Raw genomic sequence first — 23,912 nt, forward strand, 5'->3', positions numbered from 1 at the left:
GGCCATGAACCTCTGCAGACAGCATCTATTAAGGAGCCACTTATGATAGGAAACGTGATTTACTCAATACTTATTTTACCTGCTGTATATTCACATTATATATATATATATATATATATATATATATATATATATATATATATATATATATTTATTAGACATGTGCATTTGTTTTCGGTATCGGAATCTCCTGCTCACACCGTCGATAGGATACCAGGCAAAGCGAAGCTTCCTAGTCCCGCTCAGAGGCCCTCCGTAGAAGTCAGCGAATGACGAAACTAGTCAGGGCGTAGGCTACACGACACACTGGAAAGACTCCTGCGCTCCACTGAGCAGGACTAGGAAGCTTCGCTCTGCCTGGTATCCTATCGGCGGTGTGAGCAGGAGATACCGATAGTCTCTGGATCTGGTGACTTTTCAAATGTTCATTTTGTTGATTTGAATGCACGTTTAATGTATAGGGGAGCCTGATGCGATGGGACTTGAGGGTTTATGATAATTAAAACTGGATTACGCTATGGTGGCTTCCTTTGTTTTTACTTGTCTCACCTGAGGTTCCCTATCATAAGTGGCTCCTTAATAGATGCTGTCTGCAGAGGTTGATGGCCAATGAAGTTTGATTCACTGAAAGGCTTATCATACATTTCATTGTGGTGAGTTTGAACCCCGACAGGGCGAGTGTTCACAAGTGGTGGATTGAGAAGATTTTTGGTGGAGGGTGCACGCTAGGCATGCGCATTTCGTTTAGTTCCGAATCGAAATTCGGACAAATTTTTCATTATTCGGACATTCGGATGCATACGAATTCCCGAATTGCAATATTAATGAATTTACCGAATCCGAACAAACGTTTTCGATTCCGAATCGAAAACCCGCGGACGAAATTCGATCGTAATTCGAAAAAAAAAAAATCTTTTCGAATCGAATTCGAAAACAAATTATATTTGAAAAGAGACTATTTGTTTTCGAATCCGGTCGAAATATTTTCGAATTCGACTGGATTTTTAGAAATTCGTTCGAAAACGAACGAATTCCGAAAACGGTCGAAATATTTTCGAATTCGACTGTATTTTTCGAAATTCGGTCGAAAATGAACGTATTCCGAAAACGAATTTAACACATGTAACGAATCTAACTTAATGAAATTAATTAAATAACGAATTAAAACGAAACGACACAAAATTTTCCCTTTTGCACATGCCTAGACTGCACGTTGCTATATTCTTTTTAAACACTCCTCCTTGGACAATTTTCATCTGCCGTTCTTCATCTATCTTTTCATAGTGGTGGTGATTACGCCACCTAAAGATCAGCGCTGTTTGTGCTTTATTTTATTGAATGGACTGACTTTTTTCATCAATAAGCGTTAGAGTACTACTTTGTATATATATATATATATATATATATATATATATATACACACGTATAAAATATATACTAATATCTAAAATGATCAATTGATAAAACAGCGCTATTATTTGATAAGTGTCCAACCTCACATGAATAAATAACTGATGAAATGGCAAAAAAGTCCTAAAGTGGTAAGCACTTCTTGGGTTAAGTGGGTAGTGCACCCTCCACCAACTCCCAATCTTCACCAACTCCCAATCTTGCACTCGCCCCCTCTGGGGTTCAAACTCACCAGAAGGATGAATCAAAAAAGCCTTGAAAATTAATTTCTTTTCATTCAGAACTCTGTTATCACCTCAGAAAGCAGCAAGGGTTAATTCCCAAAGCTGGTTCATATGAAAACCCCAAAACACCAAAAATAGTGCAATACTGCTTTAATAAAATCACCATGCACGGCTTCCGGGTATTGTTGAATAGCGGTGATTACACACTTCCTTATACGTTCATTACCAAGTGATATAAATGTATGCAGTTCCGAAGTGGGTTGTTATGTATACAGGGTTATTTTATTAAAGCAGTATTGCACTATTTTTGGTGTTTTTGTGTATTCATATGAACCAACTTTGGGAATTAAGCCCTGCTGCTTTCTGAGGTGATGACAGAGTTCTGAATGAAAATAAATTAATTTTCAAGGCTTTTTGATTCATCCTTCTGGTGAGTTTGAACCCCAGAGGGGGCGAGTGCCACTGTTGGTGAAGATTGGGAGTTGGTGGAGGGTGCACTACCCACTTAACCCTAGAAGCACTTACCACTTTAGGACTTTTTTTGCCGCGTCATCATTTATTTATGTATTTATTCATGTGAGGTTGAAAACGTATGCAATAATAGCGCTGTTTTATCAATTGATCATTTTGATTTTAGATATTGGTATATATTTTATATTTTAGTTTATGTATTGGATGTTTTTTCATTTTATACTTTAAACAGCTGCTCTGCACATATCTTTTATCCTTTGTTGTGATATCAGGTTTTACCATTTTTTATATTTATTAATTGTTGGGTCTCAGAACCAGTTAATTTATTTCCTTGGCGCTGGAAGTGCATATATTTGAATGCATATGTGGGAATATATTTTTGATATATATTTTTGATATATATATATATATACATACACAAACATACATTCATATACACACAGTACTGCATTGATACATACTGTATTCTGTAAGTATCAATACAAATGTTTTGTTTTTAATATAATTTATAGTATATATTATTTTTGGCACCTAAAAAAATGAATTGTTTGCATCTTGTTCTATTAAATATAAGGGATGTAGTGCCCACAATCACCTCCTAATCTACATGTTAAAGTATGAGCTGGATAACTTTTTTTAATTGATGACCCTCTGTGAAAAAGTATTTAAAAAATCACTTTATTAAGGAACCAAAATATAGTTTGATTAGTTCATTCTACAGCACAACCTATTCTACAGCTTGGTTGTGATACTGCAAATATTTTTTACGTGCAGGCTTTGTTATAGACTACAACATAGGTGTGCACAGCCTATTTAGCATTAGGCTGTATTAAAACATGGACGGTGTCAGTAGAGCAGTGGTTGGTGTCAGTAGGGATGTGGACAGTGCCAGTAGCTTTTTATTTTTGTTATTTTAATTTTATTATTTTATCTTTTAGGAGCCCCATTCGGGGCCATTGGTTCAATATTAACAGGGGGAATCTGCACCTCAAGCGGTGATTAGGGTGTGCCCAGGCACACCCGGCACACCCCCTGCGCATGCCTATAGACTACAATATTATATGTTTAGAGTATGATGAATTCTAACCAGTATAGGCATGTGAGAAAAAACATTTTTCTTCAAAGTAGATGATTTCCAGAAAATCATAGGATACTTAGAAGACTATGTTGGTTCATACTTCCAAAGAAACATTGTGGTCACGTCATTCCACATATCTGTTAGATAGGTTTACAGATTTGAAAGGCTCTAGTATAGATCAATTTAAATATTAAGTGGATTTAAACATCATGACTTCCCATGCCTAAAGTAAAAAAGATGGAACTGATTTTATTTTTTGGTTTGAATGGTTCAATATGTTTGTCATATATATGCTTTTTTTTATTATGAGCTTTAATGCACAAAATAAAAAAAGTAAGGAAAATGCTTTTCAGACAACCTAATGATATATTATTTTTTTAGTCTGGTTAACTAATTTTGTTAAAATATAAATCATTGACTGAAATCTGACACAAAAGCACATTGATATTTTGCACTCTATTTCTAAATAATTCCCAGGGTGTTTTTACAGACCATGCGGTCACACCACCAAAGCAGCTGTTTCAGAGAATGAGTCTGTATAAATCACAATATATTTCACTAAGAAACATTTTTTTACGTACTCTGCTTCAATTATGTAGAGCTGATTGCAGACAGTGAGGATTTGGGGACCTGCACCCAAATGGATGTCAAATTGGGAGCATTGGCTGTGCATGATCTGTGCATCCCCATGTGGGAAAACATGGCTCTCACATGGGTGTGAACTATGTACACCTATGTAAATGAAGCCCAAGAGTTCTCACAAAGTACACACAAAAGGCACTTCAGTAGCAGGGTTGATTTGGGGGTAAACCAAACAAATGTTAATACCTGCCAACTTCCCAAAAAAGGCAGCATTTTATCCAATAAACAGACCTTTCCCTAGCCTACATTATATATCTGTATCAAGATATATATTAATTAATTAATCAAAATAGTTAGCACAATACATTATTTGTCATATAAAATGTTTTATACAAAAGATATAAATATAAAACCATTTTCCTATTATATAGATGGAAGATAGCACATTTAAATAATCCTGTAAATATAATACAATAATGCATATTCCAATTTATAAACTCAGAGCAAGCAGAATCCATGTAAATTGCTGGCTAGTGAGTATGAACTCTGCTGACTTCAGGCAGTACATTATTTGAACAAGTCTTCAACATTCAACACTTCCAGGAGTGTTGAATGCTGTAATATTTTTTTACTAACACTCATTCTTAGCAAATAAGTTCCCTTCTATTGCCTAATATTTTGAATGTAATTAAATATAATAATAAAGTCATACTAATTCACTAGTCTACGTGGCATTCCACAAGCTACATTGATTTTATTTTGAGTTTATTTTAAGAAAATAGGTAAGCCCATCAAACATTTACACATTATCATTTTGTTCTACAAATGATAATATCAACAACTAAAATAATAAATTATTTTTACCTGGTCTTTCATATTCTTGCCTACATCTTTAACATCTTTCATGTTGATGGCATTCTTTCCACCCTTTTCCTTGCCCTTCTTCTTGTTCTTCTTTTTGAATAAACATTTTTTGCACACGCAGAAACAGCAGGTAAGAATCAAGAGAACGGCAACTATGGCTATTGCAATTAAGGCCCATGGTGGCACTGAAAAACAGAAGCAATGCATCTGCCTATAAAACCTATTTGGTAGAAAATGTACATATTCTTAGCATACATTAATCTTAATAAACAACCCATAAGCTTAGCTGTAGCCACTGCAGAACATATCCTCCTCAAAGTTAATATTTCAAAGTAATTATAGTTTCTATTTAGTAGATCAATTTATTCTTCTCTTGCCTTCCAACAGTGACTTGGCAGCCTGCCAACCTTCTAATCTTTAATGCAGTGTTTCTCAACTTTTTTTCAGTCAAGGTACCCTTTAAAACTCTGCATAATCTCAAGGCACCCCATTCTAAAATGTAAACAATTAAAAAAATAGTTTTACATAATGCAGCAACATCCACACATGTAGGACAACCATATTAGAGGAGAATTATTCTCCCAAAGCAAATCCACCATTGTATGCTGGTACTGGGCATCCTGGTTGAAAAGGGATGCTGTAATGTACATACAAACCGGGTACACAGAAAATAGGAGAAAACACTTGGAGAGTGTTGACTTGGACGACTTCACTAAATCACTTGAGAACTTTGAAGACAAATATGTTCATTACATCTTTAGCTACAAAAGTCAGAGAAGTCTTGTAAAGTGTATTTATTGTTTTTTAAGGATATTTCTAAAACCTAATCACATTTCTATTTAAAGGATCAATTCCAAGTAACAAGTAAAAACAATTAGTGGGATTCTACTCCTGGCCAACAAACACTGGAACTTTTCTAGGGTCATATCTTTATTTCAGCAAAAAGACTCCATGTTAGGGTTGATTTACTAACCACTCATTTTTTAAGGTCCAGTTGCACTCTGCAAGTGCAATTGCTTCAGAGCTTAGTAAATGAGGTAAAGTTTCCCAATCACATGCAAGAAAAAAAAAAAAAGAATTTGTGCTTGAACATGATTGGATGATGGAACTCAGCAGAGCTCTCCCTAATTTACTAAGCTCTGGAGAAACTGCACTTGCAGAGTGCAACTGCACTTGCAGAGTGCAACTGCTTTTGCAAAAGTGCACAGTCTATTTGCCTTTAACCCCCCTGGCGGTATTCCCGAGTCTGACTCGGGGTTACATTTTCGTGCTGCGATCAGAAACCCCGAGTCAGACTCGGGCTCGCCTCGCAGAATCCACAGGCATGGTTTACTTACCTTGTCCCTGGATCCAGCGATGCCACCGTGCTGTGTGAGCGAGCGGGTGCTCGCTCGATTCACACAGTGCCTCTGTGTGCCGCCGATCTCCGTTCCCTGCGCGGTTATGACGCACGGGGGCGGAGAACGGCGCCAAATTCAAAAAGGTAAACAAACACCTTACATACAGTATACTGTAATCTTATAGATTACAGTACTGTATGTAAAAAATACACACACCCCTTGTCCCTAATGGTCTGCCCAGTGCCCTACATGTACTTTTATAAAATAAAAACTGTTCTTTCTGCCTGCAAACTGTAGATTGTCCATAGCAACCAAAAGTGTCCCTTTATGTCAAAAATGGTTTTAGAGCAGCTAGAAAACAGCGAAAATAAATTATAATCACTTGCAGAATTGTGTGATAGCGATTTGTGGGGAAATTCGTCATAAAAAAATTTAAGTAATGACAGCGACAATTCTGCAACTGATACAATTTCAGTGATTTTGAGTTGATTACATTATTGAATAATTTTTATTATAATTATATTATTATTTGTAATAATTATTTATAATTATTTATTATATTATAATTTATATATATATATTTTTTTAAATTCATACCCGGGATGCCTACTAGACTCTTGTTTGGTCAGATTTAAGTGAGTTATTCCTAAAAATTACAGGCCTACAGTATAAAACGCCAAATTTCCTTGCAAATAATGGTACCGCTTTCAGCACCTAAAATCTGAAATAATCATACCGCTAGGGAGGTTGATAAATCAACCCCATTATGTACTTGGAAAAACTCTGTCACGTCTCAAGCAGGTGTAGTACTTTATTTGACTTTTTCCTTTGGTCTGAATGGTAAACAGGGCCTTTAATCTCCCTAAAGGTGGCCCAGACAACAATAAAAACCTGACAGCAGTTATAATCCCCCTCTGCTCTGTTCAAAACTATAAACCGTTTTGCCTTTAGTTGTACTTTAAAGATGTTGTAAACCTCCTTGTATAGTTTGTACCTATAGGTATGCCTATAACAAGGCTTACCTATGGGTACTATAAATATCCCCTAAACATGCTCCTGTGTGGTTTCTTCAGGACCGCGTGCCGTGAACGTCTGTGCTCACATGCATGCACGGTATTGACGTCATGTGGCTCCGGCCACTCACACAGCCAGAGTTTGCAGCCCCAGAAGAAAGACGGGTGAAGATGTATGCGGCCTGCAGCAGGCATGACACAGGCTTTGTTTTCAGGTAAGTGTCACATAATGTGCTAGTATGCGATGTATACTAGCACATTATACTTTTACTTTACAGAGAAGAAAAGAAAAAAACACACAGGGCCAGATAGATCTGCGTATCTCTGTGCGGGCGTAGCGCATCTCATATGCGCTATGCCGACGTAACATAGAGAGGCAAGTACAGTATTCACAAAGCACTTGCTCCGTAAGTTACGGCGGCGTAGCGTAAATGGGCCGGTGTAAGCCCGCCTAATTCAAAGTAGGCTGGTAGTGGGCGTGTTGTATTGAAATGAATCGTGACCCCATGTAAATGAATTAGTTCGGCGCATGTGCGCGCATGCTCAGAATCACGTTGAATTTATGCCGTAGGATACGACGGCTCAATGGCAACAACATGAACGTAACCTACGCCCAGCCCCATTCACGTACATAAATGATGTAAAATCCGACGGCTGTTCCGTCGTCCATACCTTTGCATTGGCTGCGCCACCTATAGAGGTGTTTTATCTTTACGCTGGACGTACGCCTTACGTAAACGGTGTAGCTTACTGCGACAGGCGCAAGTACATTCATGAATCGGCGTATCTAGCTCATTTACATATTCGACGCATAAATCAACAGAAGCGCCCCTTGCGGCCAGCGTAAATATGCACCGAAGATACGACGGCGTAGGAGACTTACGACGGCGTATCAGTAGATACGTCGGCGTAAGTCTCTGTAAATCTGGCCCACAGTGTTTACTTCCTCTTTAAGATTTTGTATTTGTCATCAAGTTTATTCCCAGTGACAATGGGCAATAGGATAAATAGAGCATGTGAATTTCCTACAGTGGGTTCAAAGTCAACCACCTGGCAAGGCTTTAATAACTCACCACCCTTTCCCAAACAACAAACACTTTTTAGCTTTTAATAACATTTAAGCTGTACACATACAGTTCAAAGTACAGATAATAGACATTAGATAGAAAAGGAAATTCCAAAACATATTACATATCAACTCAAAACAATGTAAATGCAGTCCAATCATAAATATGAATTGTTCTTTAGTTAGATCTAAGTTTGCAACCACTTTAAGATCACTGGGACAGATTCACATATATCTGCGGCGGCGTAATGTTACACCGCCGCAAGTTTTCAGCGCAAGTGCCTGATTCACCAAGCACTTGCGTGTAAACTTACAGCGGTGTAACGTAAAGCCGTCCGGTGCAAGCCTGCCTAATTTAAATGGGGCGTGTACCATTTAAATTAGGCGCGTTTTTTGAACGGCGACGTGCGTTACGTCGTTTCGTATTTCCGGACGTCTTACGCAAAAAAAAATCTGCTTTTTCTGCTAGAAAACAAGACACACAAACAGTATATATATATTTTAGCAGAGGGCCTAGATAATAAAATAGTGAGTTTTGCAATTCTTTATGTCGAACGGTGTTTGCACAGCGGTTTTTCAAATGTTAGGGAAAAAATACACTTTAATGAATTTTAATTTACACAAACACACCATAATTCAAATTTATTTTGTAAAGTATAGAAGATGGTGTTATGCTGAGTAAATATAAACCTAACATGTCATGTTTTAAAATTGTGCATGCTTGTGGAATAGCGCCAAACAATGGTATTTAAAAATCTTCATAGGCAAAGTTTTATAAGCCTTTACAAGTTACCAGTGAAGAGTTAAAAAGGAGGTCTGGTACTAACATTTCTGCTCTTTCTCTGATGCTCACAGCAATATCTCATATGTGTGGTGTGATCGCCGTCTATGATTGGGTATGGGACCAACGCATACGTTCACCTTTGCGCACAAGCACAGGGGATGGGGCACTTAAATTTTTTCTTTATTGTTAATTTTATTATTTTTCTTAAACTTGTATTGATGACTTTTATTGCTGTCAGAAGGAATGTCAACATCACTTGTGACAGCAATAGGCAGTGACAGGTACTCTTTATAGAGAGATATGGGGTCTATTAGACCCCATATGTCTCCTCTGCCCTTAAAAGTTCAGTGTATTAAATGCCTTCAAGATTTAAAAATGGCGCTGCTTACATCCAGGGAAACTGGAAGTGAAGACTGTTCACCTTCGGTTTTTATATACCAGAGTGCACGGTCCTCCAATGGCTCTGTGGTAAGAATAACCAACCGCTGGCTTCAGTTCCAGGTTCTCTGGTGGGATGGAGATCCCTGAGAGGCACTGGCAGGCACCGGGGAGAGGCGGTTTGGCAACCCTTCCCTCCAACTGTAAAAGCAATCCAAAGGCTAATTAGTTGCTCAGATGGCTTTTACATAAAAGCCAATTGTCTGATGTAAAAAAACAATACCAGGATGATGCCTGTAGCTAAAGGCATTATCCTGGCATACCACTTGAAAACTGCAATGTCAATATACATTTATGGAGCAAAACCTTCAGATACGTCAATGTGCTTCAGGGGATAGGCCTCCCCTTTAGGGATGAGCTTCGAGTTTGAGTCAAACTCATGTTCGCCCGTTCGCCGAACAGCAAACAATTTGGGGTGTTCGCGGCAAATTCGAAAAAAGCCACCGAACACCCTGTAAAAGTCGAAGGGAGAAACCTAAAGTGCTAATTTTAAAGGCTTATATGCAAGTTATTGTCATAAAAAGTGTTTGGGAACCTGGGTCCTGCCCCAGGAGACATGTATCAATGTAAATTGTTTTGGCCTGTTTTTTCGAGAGCAGTGATTTTAATAAGTGAAACAATAAAAGTGAAATATTGCTTTAAATTTTGTACCTAGGGGGTGTGTATATTCTGCCTGTAAAGTAGCGCGCGTTTCCCGTGCTTAGAGCTGTCCCTGCCCAAAGTGTAATTTCTGAAGGAAAAAAAGTAATTTAAATCCACTCGCGGCTATAATGAATTGTTGGCTCCCGGGAATACAGAGAAAAGTCATTGATAAAAAAAATGCATGGGGGTCCCCCCAAATTCAATTACCAGGCCCTTCAGGTCTGGTATGGATATTAAGGGAAACCCTGCGTCAAATACAAAAAAAAGTTACGTGGGGTTCCCCCCAAAAATCCATACCAGACCCTTTATCTGAGCACGCAACCTGGCAGGGTGCAGGAAAAGAGGGGGGGGACGAGAGAGCCCCCCCTCCTGAATTGTACCAGGCCACGTGCCCTCAACATGGGGAGGATGCTTTGGGGGTCTGTGACCCCTCAAAGCACCATGTCCCCATGTTGATGGGGACAAGGACCTCATCCTCACAACCCTTGCCCAGTGACGTGATGGGTGACCCCACCCCCCTGGAAACCTGGAGATGAGAGCATCCATCGCAGGATACGGACAGCGTTGGAGTGGAGACCGAGAGTGGATTACCACCGCTGAAATCTTTTTTTAAATACATTTTTTAAATAAAGCCTACTCAGCACTCACTCAGCCTTACTTAACTCATTCTAGACTAATTAACAAACACTCCCTTGGTTAATCAATTAATTGTTTTATAAGTACGATCCTTTTTTGTAGATCTTATTCCTATTTTTCTTGATCCAGTTCAATGTTATGATGCATTTTTTCATATAATTTTATATATTTTACAGATGTTCATGATTATGAGTGATTGTATGAATAGTTGAATTATGGTTTATATTTTAGGTATTATTTATATTTTCATTGATTATACATAAAGTAGTTGTAAACACCCATTGATTAATTGTACCTATAGGTAAGCCTATAATAAGGCGTACCTATATGTACTGTAAATATCTGGTAAACATGCATTGTTTAGGAGATATTTACTGTATATGTAGCCGATGACGACGTCATCAGCGCATGCGCTCTGAAGGAACGTCCATGCATGCCATTTCTTCAGCGCCCTGTGCCATGACTGGCGGCTCCAGCGCGCATGTGTGGAAGTGACATCATGCGGCTCTGGCCAGTTACACAGCCTGGAGTCCACTGACCCGAAACAAAGACTGCTAAAGATGGATGCAGCTTCCAGTGATGACAACGCATCGGTGGAGGGCTTTGTTTGCAGGTAAGTTTCACATAATGTGCTAGTATGCTTTTACTTTGCAGGTCAGAAAAAAAGGCAGTGGTTTACTTCCTCTTTAAATTATATCACTATACATTTTAGCATTTTTTTTTCATTTTTATGCAACCCTCGGATGAACTGCCTTAGTTATTTCTCTTTTTATTTTTTTTTATGTTGTAAATGGACTGTCATTCACCACATATATAATAAATATACCTTTTATTTTTATTTCTATCCTGAAGAAAGGGAAGGCCTATCCCCCAAAAAAGCATTCACTGTATCTGATTTTCTTGTTCAATTAACAATATAATGAATTTCTAAGTGAGATGACCAATTTTATTAGACACTTGTCATCCCATATAAAGGATTTATTGTGATGTAAAGAAAATAATGGACATTTTAACATGCAAAGGTTTTTAAACCACATTAAAGTAGTTACTTAAGAAGAAACAATGTGCACCATAATGTTTTGACACACAAAGCTATTCATTGTGCATCCCTTCAGTGCATAACAAACTGTCACCAATTTCTGCTTGTGTGATTACACGCTAGAATAATGATGAAAGAAAATCCAAGAACCATCTGCTGACAGAGACACTAATAACAATGCCTGCCATCACTGGACTGATCATTTTCCCTTTCTAACATACCTTTCTGGTAGAGCTCAACACTTTTCTTAGCATCTACATGGAAAAAACGAAACAGCAGTAATTTAGTAAAGCGAGAACAGAGGCTGAAAACAGGAAAATTGCTCACTCAAAGTAGCCAAATGGAGTGGAAATTATGATTGCAAGATGCTGGATAGGATATTGCTACTTGAAGTGATAATTTATGTCTTTGGTGAGAAAATGAACACCTTCCATGGATGGTCACATTGTTCATAGAGTAGCAGCAATGTTCCTACATGTCAAGAGAAAAATGGCTTCCTCCCAGCTATTTCAACAAGCGTATTTGCATAACTTTTATCATGAAAGAAAATTCCTATAGTAATTTTCTTAAATCAAGACCGCTTTCAAGAAAATTATTAATCTGCCAGTCATTGTTCCTTCATGATATTGGAAGGTATATCATAAAACATATAAGAAGAAAAAAAAGCATCTACAGAATTTCTTTTACATGTATCCCAGGGGTGCAGAACCATTAAAAAAAATGTTTTTTAATGTAATTCTGGCATTATCATTATTCTGGTAATAATGTAATTCTGGCATTATACACGTTAAAGTGTTCAGTGTATAATATAATGTCCTTTAAGCTCTGACTGTTGCATTGAATTTCTGTAGAAATAAATCAGCTCATAATTTAAAGTGGAACTCTAAACAAAAGGTTGTTTTCTGTTTTTATATACCGTATATACTCGAATATAAGCTGACCCAAATATAAGCCGAGGCACCTACTCTTACCACAAAAAAATTGGAAAAAGTATTGACTCGAGTATAAGCCTAGGGTGAGAATGCAGCAGCTTCTGTAAGTGGAAAAGAGGGTCAACAATGCCCATTGACAGCTTCACTGTGCCAATTTGCATGCCTCAGCCTCACTGTGTCTCCTCAGTGACCATCAGTGCCTTCTATCAGTGCCTATCAGTGCCTTCTATCATTGCCCATCAGTGCCTCCTATCAGTACCCATCAGTGCCTCCTATCAGTACCCATCAGTGCCTCCTATCAGTACCCATCAATTTCTTCTCTCAGTGTCCATCAGTGAATGCTATTAATGTCCATCAGTGCTGTCTGCCTTCTCAGGACAGCACAGCTCTGAGCGGAGATCGCGTCTTTCATGAAACAGTAGCACAGAGACACCGGAAATCATTGACGTTCTATTCCCCATCCGTCCTCTCTTGCACTGTGTGAGAGAGGACACACAGCTGATCTCACTGCTCCCCCTTCTCCCCCTCCCCTCTCCTGTGTGCTCCACGGGACATGTGAGCTTGTTAGCTTCACACTTGACTGAACACAGGAGAGGGGAGGGGGAGAAGGGGGAGCAGAGAGATCAGTTGTGTTTCCTCTCTCATACTGTGCGAGAGAGAACAGACGGGGAAATAGAACATCAATGATTGCCAGTGTGAGTCAGTGTTCAGCCTGGAGGAGGAGGCGGTGCTTGGTTACACTGCACAGCAGCCGATGACACTGAATGTATCACAGCGCGGGGGATTAGGCTGCAGACACAGACTCAAGTATAAGCGGAGAAGGGGATTTTCAGCACAAAAAAAATGAAAAAATGACTTATACTCGAGTATAAACAAAAGCCCTCTTTTCAAGGTAGTTTTATGTAGTAAAACTAACCATTTTTTAATTAGGTCTTTTCAGGCTGACCAAGTTGATTAGGTACTGGGGAAATCTTGTATTGTTTATTGTACAACTATACCTATGTGCATCTTTTCTTTGATTCACAAGAAAGCCTCTATACCAGGAGCTCATAGATGCAACTAAAATCTTTTCAGCCTTTGTGCAAAATATAAATGTGGGCACCTTAAATCACATATACATATATCTCAGTGTGTTCTTATTTTTAATAAAATTGGGCAAGTATTTGCAATCCTTTCCAAGTTTGCTAAAGGCAGATTGCAAAAAGAAAAAAATCTGTGTTAAATAGAAGGAAATGCTGTTTTTGCCTGCACATGCAATGTCACAATGCAGTAAGCAGGGATGTTTGGATGCTGAATCTGGCCCTTATCTGACCTGGCGGGCCTAAAAAGCATGTAGCTCCTGAACCACACCAGGCCATACACCCTCAATAATGCACCTTATTTCCCTGTTGATAAGGACTAGGACAGCAACTCTGATCAGGTAGTTGTGGAAGTCTGTGGGCAGGGGGCTTATCAGAACATGGAAGCCCTCTTTAACAATAGGAGAGCATGCATACACCACCCCTTTAGGTGAATGAGTAAGGGACCGTGGTGGTGTGTCCATAAGGGTGCACAGGCGCCGCCCCCTCTGTCTGGCCACCCCCCGCTATGATCAATGGATAGATTCCTGCATTGCAGGAATCTATACATGGCCGACGCTGACACCCCCTATTCAGGCGCCCGACCCCTTTTCGGCCGACTGAATTACAGCAGCTGGGGGTGTTTTTGAAGCACCTGATTAGAGCCATAGGCATCAAAAACGGTGACCTGTGAGTGCCATGCCTGCCGCTCGCAGTTCACCCAGATGTGTTAGAACAGCGAATTAATATTTACTGTTCTAACACTGAACAGCCTCCCTGTTAATCAGGTGGTTGGGTCTGTTATCTGTCACCTGATTGGCTGAAACAATAGGCGCTGTGATTGGATGCCTAGAGAACCTTAGAGGAAAAAATAGCCTAATGGCCAAGGCCAAGGAGCACACCAGGCAGGTCCTGGATAATGTTTTGTAGAAGTTTAAAGCAGGGTTAGGTTGTAAAAAAAATATCCCAAGCTTTGAATATCTCACAGAGCACTGTTCAATCCATTATTGGAAAATGGAACGAGTATGGCACAACTGCAAACCTACCAAAACATGGCCATCCACCTAAACTGACAGGTTGGGCAAGGAGAGCATTAATCAGAGAAGCAGCCAAGAGGCCCATGGCAATTCTAGATGAGCTGCATAGATCCACAACTCAGGTGGGAGAATCTGTTCATAGGACAACTATACGTCGTGCACTCCACAAACCTGGCCTTTATGGAAGAGTGCCAGGAAGAAAGCCATTGTTGAAAGAAAGCCATAAGAAGTCCCGTTTGCAGCTTGTGAGAAGCCACAGGGGGGAAGAAGGTGCTCTGGTCAGATGAGACCAAAATGTAACTTTTTGGCCTAAAAGCAAAATGCTATGTGTGGCAGAAAACTAACACTGCACATCACCCTGAACACACCATCCCAACCGTGAAACATGGTGGTGGCAACATCATGTTTTGGGGATGCTTTTCTTCAGCAGGGATAGGGAAGCTGGTCAGAGTTGATGGGAAAATGAATGAAGCTAAATACTGGGCAATCTTAGAAGAAAACCTATTAGAGTCTCCAAAAGACTTGAGACTGGGGCGAAGGTTCACCTCCCAGCAGGACAAAAACCCTAAATATACAGCCAGAGCTACAATGGAATGGTTTAGATCAAAGCATATTCATGTATGAAAATGGCCCAGTCAAAGTCCAGACTTAAATCCAAATGAGAATCTGTGGCAAGACTTGAAAACTGCTGTTCACAGACGCTCTACATCCAATCTGACAGAGCTTGAGCTTTTTTGCAAGGAAGAGTTGGCAAAAATGTCACTCTCTAGATGTGCTAGATGTACCTTTTTACAGCTACACAAGACTTGTAGCTGTAATTGTAGTGAAAGGTGGTTTTACAAAGTATTGACTCAGGGGGGCTAAATACAAATGCATGGCACACTTTTCACATATAAATTTGTAATTTTTTTTAAAACATTCATCATTTTCCTTCCACTTCCACTAGTATGTGCCACTTTGTGTTGGTCTATCACATACAATCCCAATAAAATATGTTTACCTTTTTGTTTTTAACATGACAAAATGTGTACAATTTCAATGGTATAAATACTTTTCAAGGCACTGTACATTGACCAAATATAGTCAAGTCCATATTTGGTCAATGACATTAATCAGGAGACTATACCCCTTTGTGGACCTGAATTGCAACACTAGGTGCGAAAGGCATGCAGGTAGGGCTACTGATTAGTTGTGGCCTGAACAGACAATAAGCAGCATGTCCTAGAATATAGCCCACACTGCACAGTAAGTAGGGCAATAATTTCTCAGACAGGGTCATCCAGTGCTTAGTGTAAAAATTAGAAACTGTGCTCTTCTCTTGGCACCCTACCACCACCTGAAACCCCCCTAGGCTATCACCCACCTATCAGGCCCCTTGACCCCTGTTGGATGGAGAAGGGGATGGGGCCAACAATGGCACATGCCAGCATGTTTGTAGTGTTTGTGACATTAAATCAAATAGTACCAATATTTGTGGTACACTCTAGCAAACAGAAATATTTAAAATATAGGGCTATCAATCGTGAAGAAAAATAATCCCTGGGTTGGTGGTGTCATGGAAAGAAAAAATGCCCGAGTCCGTGGTCTCACTGAAAAGAAAAAGTCGGTAGCGTGACTGAAATGAAAAAATGTCCCTAAATTGTTTGTATCACTGAAAAAAACACCATTACAAAGCTCCTCCCTCATTCCTCTCCAGCACATGGCTCTTTCTTTATCCCCCTACTACAAATCTCTTCCCCCACCACCCAGTACAGAGCTCTCCCTCCAACGCCCCCTCCTCCCACTACAAAGCTCACTCTCTCAAGTACAGAGATCTTCCATCAACCCCACCCCCAGCTACCTACCCAGACCTGAGTACAGAAGGAGCAGCTGCCAGGAGGCTGGGAAGTCATGCTGCATAGCGGGAAGTGCTCCGTGTGAGGAAATCACTTTTTTACTTGTAAACACAGAATCTGGCACAGGAAGTGATAGCGGTGAGAACAGGACTAGTGGCAGAGGTAGCGGTATGAGTACAACGTGTTCTGCATTAAAAAAATGTGCTGGCATGAGTGACACTGCAGGCAGGAAGTAGAGAGCTGCTGGAGCTCCCATAGACATGCTGTGCCCAGGGCCTGTGCCCATTCTGCCACCTCTGTGTCCCGGCCCTGAGTACAAACATTAAGATTGGTTTCAAACAATCTTGCCTATTGGGATTATGTCTGTAATACAGCTGAATGTGAGAAAAACATAAAACTTCATTAATAACAGTTTAAAAATTAAAGCATATTAAATTATAGCTAGTGTAAATACATTAACTTGGTATCAGCCCCTCTCACCCTGGGAGGAGTAGGAACAGCACTAATTGCCAATTATATGTGTGGCATGCAAACGTGCTAATAAGGAACATGCTGAGCTGAGGACAAATCAGAGAAAGGGGTGAGCAGCTGCAGCTGCTGCTGCTCTTTTACTGTTCAAGCACAAGCTGGGGCAGGGTGTTATTGCTTTACTGCAGCAGAGAAAACCTGGCTATGCTACCCTGTGAAACTCAGGACTGTATGGACAAAAATACAAATCCTTTGGCAGGCAAAACAGCTCCTATATCTCAACTGTGCATTAAGAGTTTGGCTTTTAACTTTTTTTGTATAGTTGCGGATTTCTATTTTTGACATTGCTTGAAAAAAAAAGTAGGAAGAAAAATAAAAGTAACAGTGTTCACAATGCTTAGAAGAAATGTAGTAGTAAGAAATATATAAAAATAACAGTGCTCAAATACCTTCTTTACTTTGTCATGATAGGACAAAAGAAAATTTAAATAAACAAGGAAGAATTTCTGTTTTGTGGCTGTGCATAATTATATGCCACTTGATTTATACTCTAAGTGCATTCACTGCATTTGCGGTTTATGTATCAAGTTAATGCAGTGACTTTTATAATGACTAAAGGACTTGAATTAAAATTTTAAATTAAAAGTGTCAGATGAAGCATGACTGGCAATTCAAAGCTGTCGAGGAAAGTGTGTAATCAGAAAAAGTACATTGTTATTTCATAATGCGAACAATACATTAGAAAATTTAGTGTTGCAATTTCGACATGTCAGATTTTGTGATTTCATTAAAATGAGTAACAAATTAAATTTGCTCTGTAAAAAATATTTAACCGATAATGTACCAAATATAAATGCCTCAGATAATACCAGGTTTAATTGAACAGGCAGCACTGCTTACTGTCAATTCTTCGTATGCTGTTTTTACACCAGGGTGGAAAAGCAGGATTTTAAATGATAGCTGTCATGATGCAAAATGCCTGTGTAAGAAGACTCATTGTTATCCATGTTAACAGACATAGACAGACTGTAGATATAGGACATTGACAGTATTTTCCTTCAAACCCCTAGGAAAACAAGCACACTGGGTCATGGATCATGCTTTAATGTAAAGCATTTATATAAACAAGTCAATCTTTACTAGAACATCATCTCTACAATTCTTTCACTTGGTACTAATAGAGAGAAGCAGGGATCCGCCTGAAGTTTTGGCACTGTCATTTTTGCCTTCGGCAATCTTAACTCTTCTACAGTAAGTACTTTTCCCACTTAGTCTAGCTGGACAACTGTGCAGAGACACCTGAGTGTCAGGAGTATTACACATAAGGTTCTTCACTTGAGTACAAGCCTCCACAAATCCATCAATCTGATTATCTGCCCTCCATGATTTAGTGTCTTAAACCAAGCCCTGGACTTCTACCCAGAGCTTCTCACCACCAATAACAAACAGAGATTCATGTGTCAAAGTGAAAACCCTCCTAAACCTAGATGCTGCATGTCTGCACTCAAAGGGGACCTGTTGTCTTTTCACATGCCCAAGAAAATTCAGTATAAGTAGGCTGTGGGAAATTGTAAAAATCAAATGGGCAGAATGAAATGAGCATATTCAACAGATCTTGAATTTTTTTCCAAGAGAATCATGTCACCCTTTTCTGGAAAATGTATACAAAGGCCCAGATTCTCGTACATCCGCGTAAAATTGTGCGGGCGTAACGTATCTGATTTACGTTACGCCTCCGCAACTTACACGGGCAAGTGCTGTATTCTCAAAGCACTTGCTCCGTAAGTTGCGGCGGCGCAGCGTAAATCGGCCGGCGTAAGCCCGCCTAATTCAAATTTGGATCAGGGGGGCGTGTTTTATGTAAATGTACTGTGACCCGACGTGATTGACGTTTTTCCCGAACGGCGAATGCGCCGTCCGTGGAATTTCCCAGTGTGCATTGCTCCAAAGTACGCCGCAAGGACGTCATTGGTTTTGACGTGAACTTAAATGACGTCCAGCCCCATTCACGGACGACTTAAGCAAACAAAGTAACTTTTTAAAATTTCGACGCGGGAATGACGGCGATACTTAACATTGTTACGTCGAACTTATGCCACCATATAGCAGGGGCAACTATACGCCGGGAAAAGCCTAATGTAAACGGTGTAACTTTACTGCGTCGGCCGGGCGTACGTTCGGGAATTCGCGTATCTACCTAATTTGCATACTCAACGCGGAATTCGACGGAAGAGCCACCTAGCAGCCAGCGTAAATATGCATTTACGATACGACGGTGTAACACAGTTACGCCTGTCGGATCTAAGGGAAATCTATGCGTAACTGATTCTAAGCATCAGGTGCATAGATACGACCACGCAACTTAGAGATACGACGGCGTATCTGGAGATACGCTGTCGGATCTCGTTTAAGAATCTGGGCCATAGTATTCAACAATCATTGCTAGCAGCAAGAAGTACTGACATAGAATATACACTGGTGCAGTACTCTTGTTTTAGCAATTTTCATAATGCAGGACAACTTAATATCCTGCATCAGCTATGTAATTAATTTTGCTTTTATTTAACACTACAGAGTTTATCTTTGCCTAATTAATTGTTAGGGGAGATAATGAAATGGTAGACAGTAGACACTGACAGTTTGTTAACTTTAATGATCTAAAGAAGGCGGTGAGAAATAAACACTAAATTAAAGCAAATCCAACAATATAAGTTTGTTTTGTTCACAAGTTTCAGCAGGGTGGCAATATGTAAATAAAATGCTGGTGGTGTTCTGTCCTTGTTGGTCACTGCATATGTCTTTTTTTAATGACATGCAGGCTATAGCTATAATAGCACCTCTCTCTCCTGGCAAAGGGGAATTTTATGTGACACGGAAAATATGCTTGTTATCAATTCTGCAAACACGGCATCTGCCAGATTGCCAAGATCCATCTCAGGGATGAAAATCAATTAATATTTTAATTCATCTGTCATTACTGGTCACAGTGCATTATTCATCCCAATTTATGAAGTCCTACATGCCTGTTTTTGAAAGACATATGCAGTCTATTTTTTGCTTCATTTTATATCCTCAGAGTTCTTACAACAACACCATTTTTATACATTTGAAACTTACAATTTTAAGAAAAAAAACATTAAAACAGGGAAATATAATTCAATGATGTGGTTTGAATTTTAAATGCTTTGATCATTTACTGAAGGATTTTGAGCAATAATCAAATTACTGCATGACTCCAAGTATCTTCAAAATACTAGGTAGATAGAAAAGTAAATAAATAGATATATAAATTAATAAATATATAAAAGCACCCGGTTTCAAAGCACAGCAACCAATCATAGTCCATTTTAGTTTATTACAGACAATAAACATTTTTATTGGTTGATGCGTGCCTGGGCTTGATTCACATGCCATTAGTTGAACCTTTAAATGTAAATATTTAAAAAATTTGTAGACCAGGGACTCTAAAACAAAGGATAGGGCAGGTGGGCACAGCTCTGGGGGAGAATGCAAAGACTATTTAACCACTTCAGTAACAGACACTTTCTCCCCCTTTCTGCCCAGGTTAATTTTCAGCTTTCAGTGCACTCACACTTAAAATTACAATTACTTAGTCATTCAACACTGTACCCAAATTAATTGTTTGCAACTTATTGAGAAACGTAGAGCTTTCTCTAGGTGCTATTATTCACCACTGTATTTTAAAATATAAAAGCAAAAAAATACAGTACATTTTGAGAAAAAAAAAACACATTTCTTTGCTTCTGTTATAAAATTTTACAAATAAATAATCTCTCTTCATAAATGTATGCCATAATGTATTCTGCTACATTACTTTTGGTCAAAATAACCCAAATCATTATATGCTATTTAGTCTGTGTGGAGGTTGTAGAGTCTACAAACTACAGTATATACTGTATATATTTAAAAATTGATCATTTCTGGTGTACTGACTGCCCATCTCATTTCATGAGGCCCTAAAATGGCAGAACAATACAAATACCCCCAAATGACCCTTTTTTGGAAAGTAGATAGCCCAAGGTATTTAGTAAGAGGCATGGTAAGTTTGTAGCAGTTGTAACTTTCTGAAAAAATGCCTTCGCGCTACTACAGACTCCTTGATAGTAATAACCCAGAACAAATAAGGTGCAGCAATACCTAATAGTGTTTACAATACACAAATACAGAAATCATAAATATAAAGGGGTTCTGCGCGAACCAACACACTGGTGGGACAAGAGAAAATGATGGATCACTATATATATACACAATAAATGTGAATAATGGGGAAGGTGAAGGCGAAAACAGTTCCAATATGTGATGAAATGAATCAGAAGCTCAAAATGAGTGAAATAAATGAATAAATCAAATGAAATGGATAAATATAAAAATGAGTGAAAAAATTAGTGAAAAATTAGTGTAAAAGTGTCCCAATAATGATGTGCCAAGCTGCCAGATGATAGCCGCAATGTAGCTGAACTTCCACTAGGCGGATGATTGACAGATGTATGGTCCACTCTTTCACCAGGCTCCCAGAACTCTTACCTCAAAACAAAAAATAAAAGGCATCCAATAGATCCTGAGTGTAAATCCTCTGTTGACAACCATAAAGATCTTCCCTCTTAATAATGACTGCTGAAGCGTCTCCTCGGCCAATCCCTAATTAAGCTCCGAATGGGGAGGGAGAAAAGAGAACACAAGGGCTCCAATAGTGTATTATCGTAAGACTCAGGGGGGTATTTTAATAGAATAACCTGCGCTTACATCAAAAAACTGTAAAACATGCAACAAGTAAAAAACACGAGCGGCGTCTTCAGCGCCGGCATACGTCACTCCAGGTGTACGTCTTATCCAATCCCTACGCGTTACGACACAGGGTCACGTGTCTTCGTCTGGGGAAAAAGTTTTTTCCCCAGACGAAGACACGTGACCCCATGTCGTAACGCGTAGGGATTGGATAGGACGTACACCTGGAGTGACGTAAGCCGGCGCTGAAGACGCCGCTCGTGTTTTTTACTTGTTGCATGTTTTACAGTTTTTTGATGTAAGCACAGGTTATTCTATTAAAATACCCCCCTGAGTCTTACGATAATACACTATTGGAGCCCTTGTATTCTCTTTTCTCCCTCCCCGTTTGGAGCTTAATTAGGGATTGGCCGAGGAGACGCTCCAGCAGTCATTATTAAGAGGGAAGATCTTTATGGTTGTCAACAGAGGATTTACACTCAGGATCTATTGGATGCCTTTTATTTTTTGTTTTGAGGTAAGAGTTCTGGGAGCCTGGTGAGGGAGTGGACCATACATCTGTCAATCATCCGCCTAGTGGAAGTTCAGCTACATTGCGGCTATCATCTGGCAGCTTGGCACATCATTATTGGGACACTTTTACACAAATTTTTCACTAATTTTTTCCACTCATTTTTATATTTATCCATTTCATTTGATTTATTCATTTATTTCACTCATTTTGAGCTTCACTCTTCTGATTCATTTCATCACATATTGGGACTCTTTTCACCTTCACCTTCACCATTATTCACATGTATTGTGTATATACAGTAGGTGTTTGTGATATTGTGTTTTTAGCACGACAGCATCGCGCTGATTCTCGGCGACATGGTGCCGAGATCTCGCACTCACTGGAATAGTGACAGCACATCCCAGCAAGCGCGTCATAGAAGCGACGGGAGATCCGACTTGGATTCCCGCCAATTCTACACGTGTGCGGCGCTTGTTATGAATCCTGAGGGGGAAGTCCCCGCCGGATTTTAAATACAAATTCGGCATGGGTTCCCCCCTCAGGAGCATACCGGGCCCTTAGGTCTGTTATGGGTTGTAAGGAGAGCACCCCCTACGCCGAAAAAACGGCGTAGGGGGGTCCCCCTACAATCCATACCAGACCCTTATCCAAAGCACGCTACCCGGCCGGTCAGGAAGGGAGTGGGGACGAGCGAGCGCCCCCCCCCCCTCCTGAGCCGTACCGGGCTGCATGCCCTCAACATGGGGGGGTTGGGTGCTCTGGGGCAGGGGGGCGCACTGCGGCCCCCCCACCCCAGAGCACCCTGTCCCCATGTTGATGAGGACAGGGCCCCTTCCCGACAACCCTGGCCGTTGGTTGTCGGGGTATGCGGGCGGGAGGCTTATCGGAATCTGGGAGCCCCCTTTAATAAGGGGGCCCCCAGATACCGGCCCCCCACCCTAAGTGAATGAGTATGGGGTACCCCTACCCATTCACCTGCAAGAAAAGTGGTAAAAACACAAATAAACCACACAGGGTATTAAAATATTTTATTAGTCTGCTCCGGAGGCCTCCCCTGTCTTCTTTAGCTCTTTTACCAGGGGAGGCTTCTTCTTCCGATTTCCGGGGGTCTTCTCCTGCTCTCCGGGGTCTTCACCGCTCTTCTGTGACGTCTTCTCCGCTCCGGGGGGTCTTCTCAGCTCTTCTGTGACGTCTTCTCCGCTCCGGGGGTCTTCTCAGCTCTGGGGGGGTCTTCTTCTATATTCGCCGCTCTCCGCTCTCCAGTCCCATCATGCTCTGGTACCTACCCATGTGATACCTACCCACGTGGTTCCTACCGGAGCATGATGGGACTGTGAGGCCTATATAAATCCGACGCAAGCCGGGCACACGTCATTGCAGCGAGAAGAGCCGACCGGCGTGTCAACATCTGGAGAAGATGGAAGACGAGAAGAGAAGAAGATGACGTTACAGAAGAGCGGACTGACCGCCGCCAGTATAGCGGCGGCCAGCCCTGAAGGAGAAGGAACCGGACAGCGGGAGGAAGAACCGGGGTGCGCCGAGTCAAGAGCGGAGAGTGGCGAATATAGAAGAAGACCCCCCCAGAGCTGAGAAGACCCCCGGAGCGGAGAAGACGTCACAGAAGAGCTGAGAAGACCCCCGGAGCGGAGAAGACGTCACAGAAGAGCTGAGAAGACCCCCCGGAGCGGAGAAGACGTCACAGAAGAGCGGTGAAGACCCCGGAGAGCAGGAGAAG

At 40.4% G+C, this 23,912-nt stretch overlaps 1 protein-coding gene across 5 annotated transcripts in view; it reads right to left on the reverse strand.

The window, feature by feature from the left end:
• The window catches only part of SYT1 (synaptotagmin 1), a 738,111-nt gene that overhangs the window by 203,534 nt on the left and 510,665 nt on the right, over nt 1–23,912 (reverse strand). For all 5 annotated transcript variants that reach the window (XM_040343936.1, XM_040343935.1, XM_040343939.1 and 2 more), the window contains one exon: nt 4,630–4,814. In XM_040343936.1, the coding sequence (XP_040199870.1) occupies nt 4,630–4,814 (185 nt within the window). The remainder of the gene's footprint in view (nt 1–4,629; nt 4,815–23,912) is intronic.

Source organism: Rana temporaria, chromosome 3, assembly GCF_905171775.1.
Source record: "Rana temporaria chromosome 3, aRanTem1.1, whole genome shotgun sequence".
NCBI lineage: Eukaryota > Metazoa > Chordata > Amphibia > Anura > Ranidae > Rana > Rana temporaria.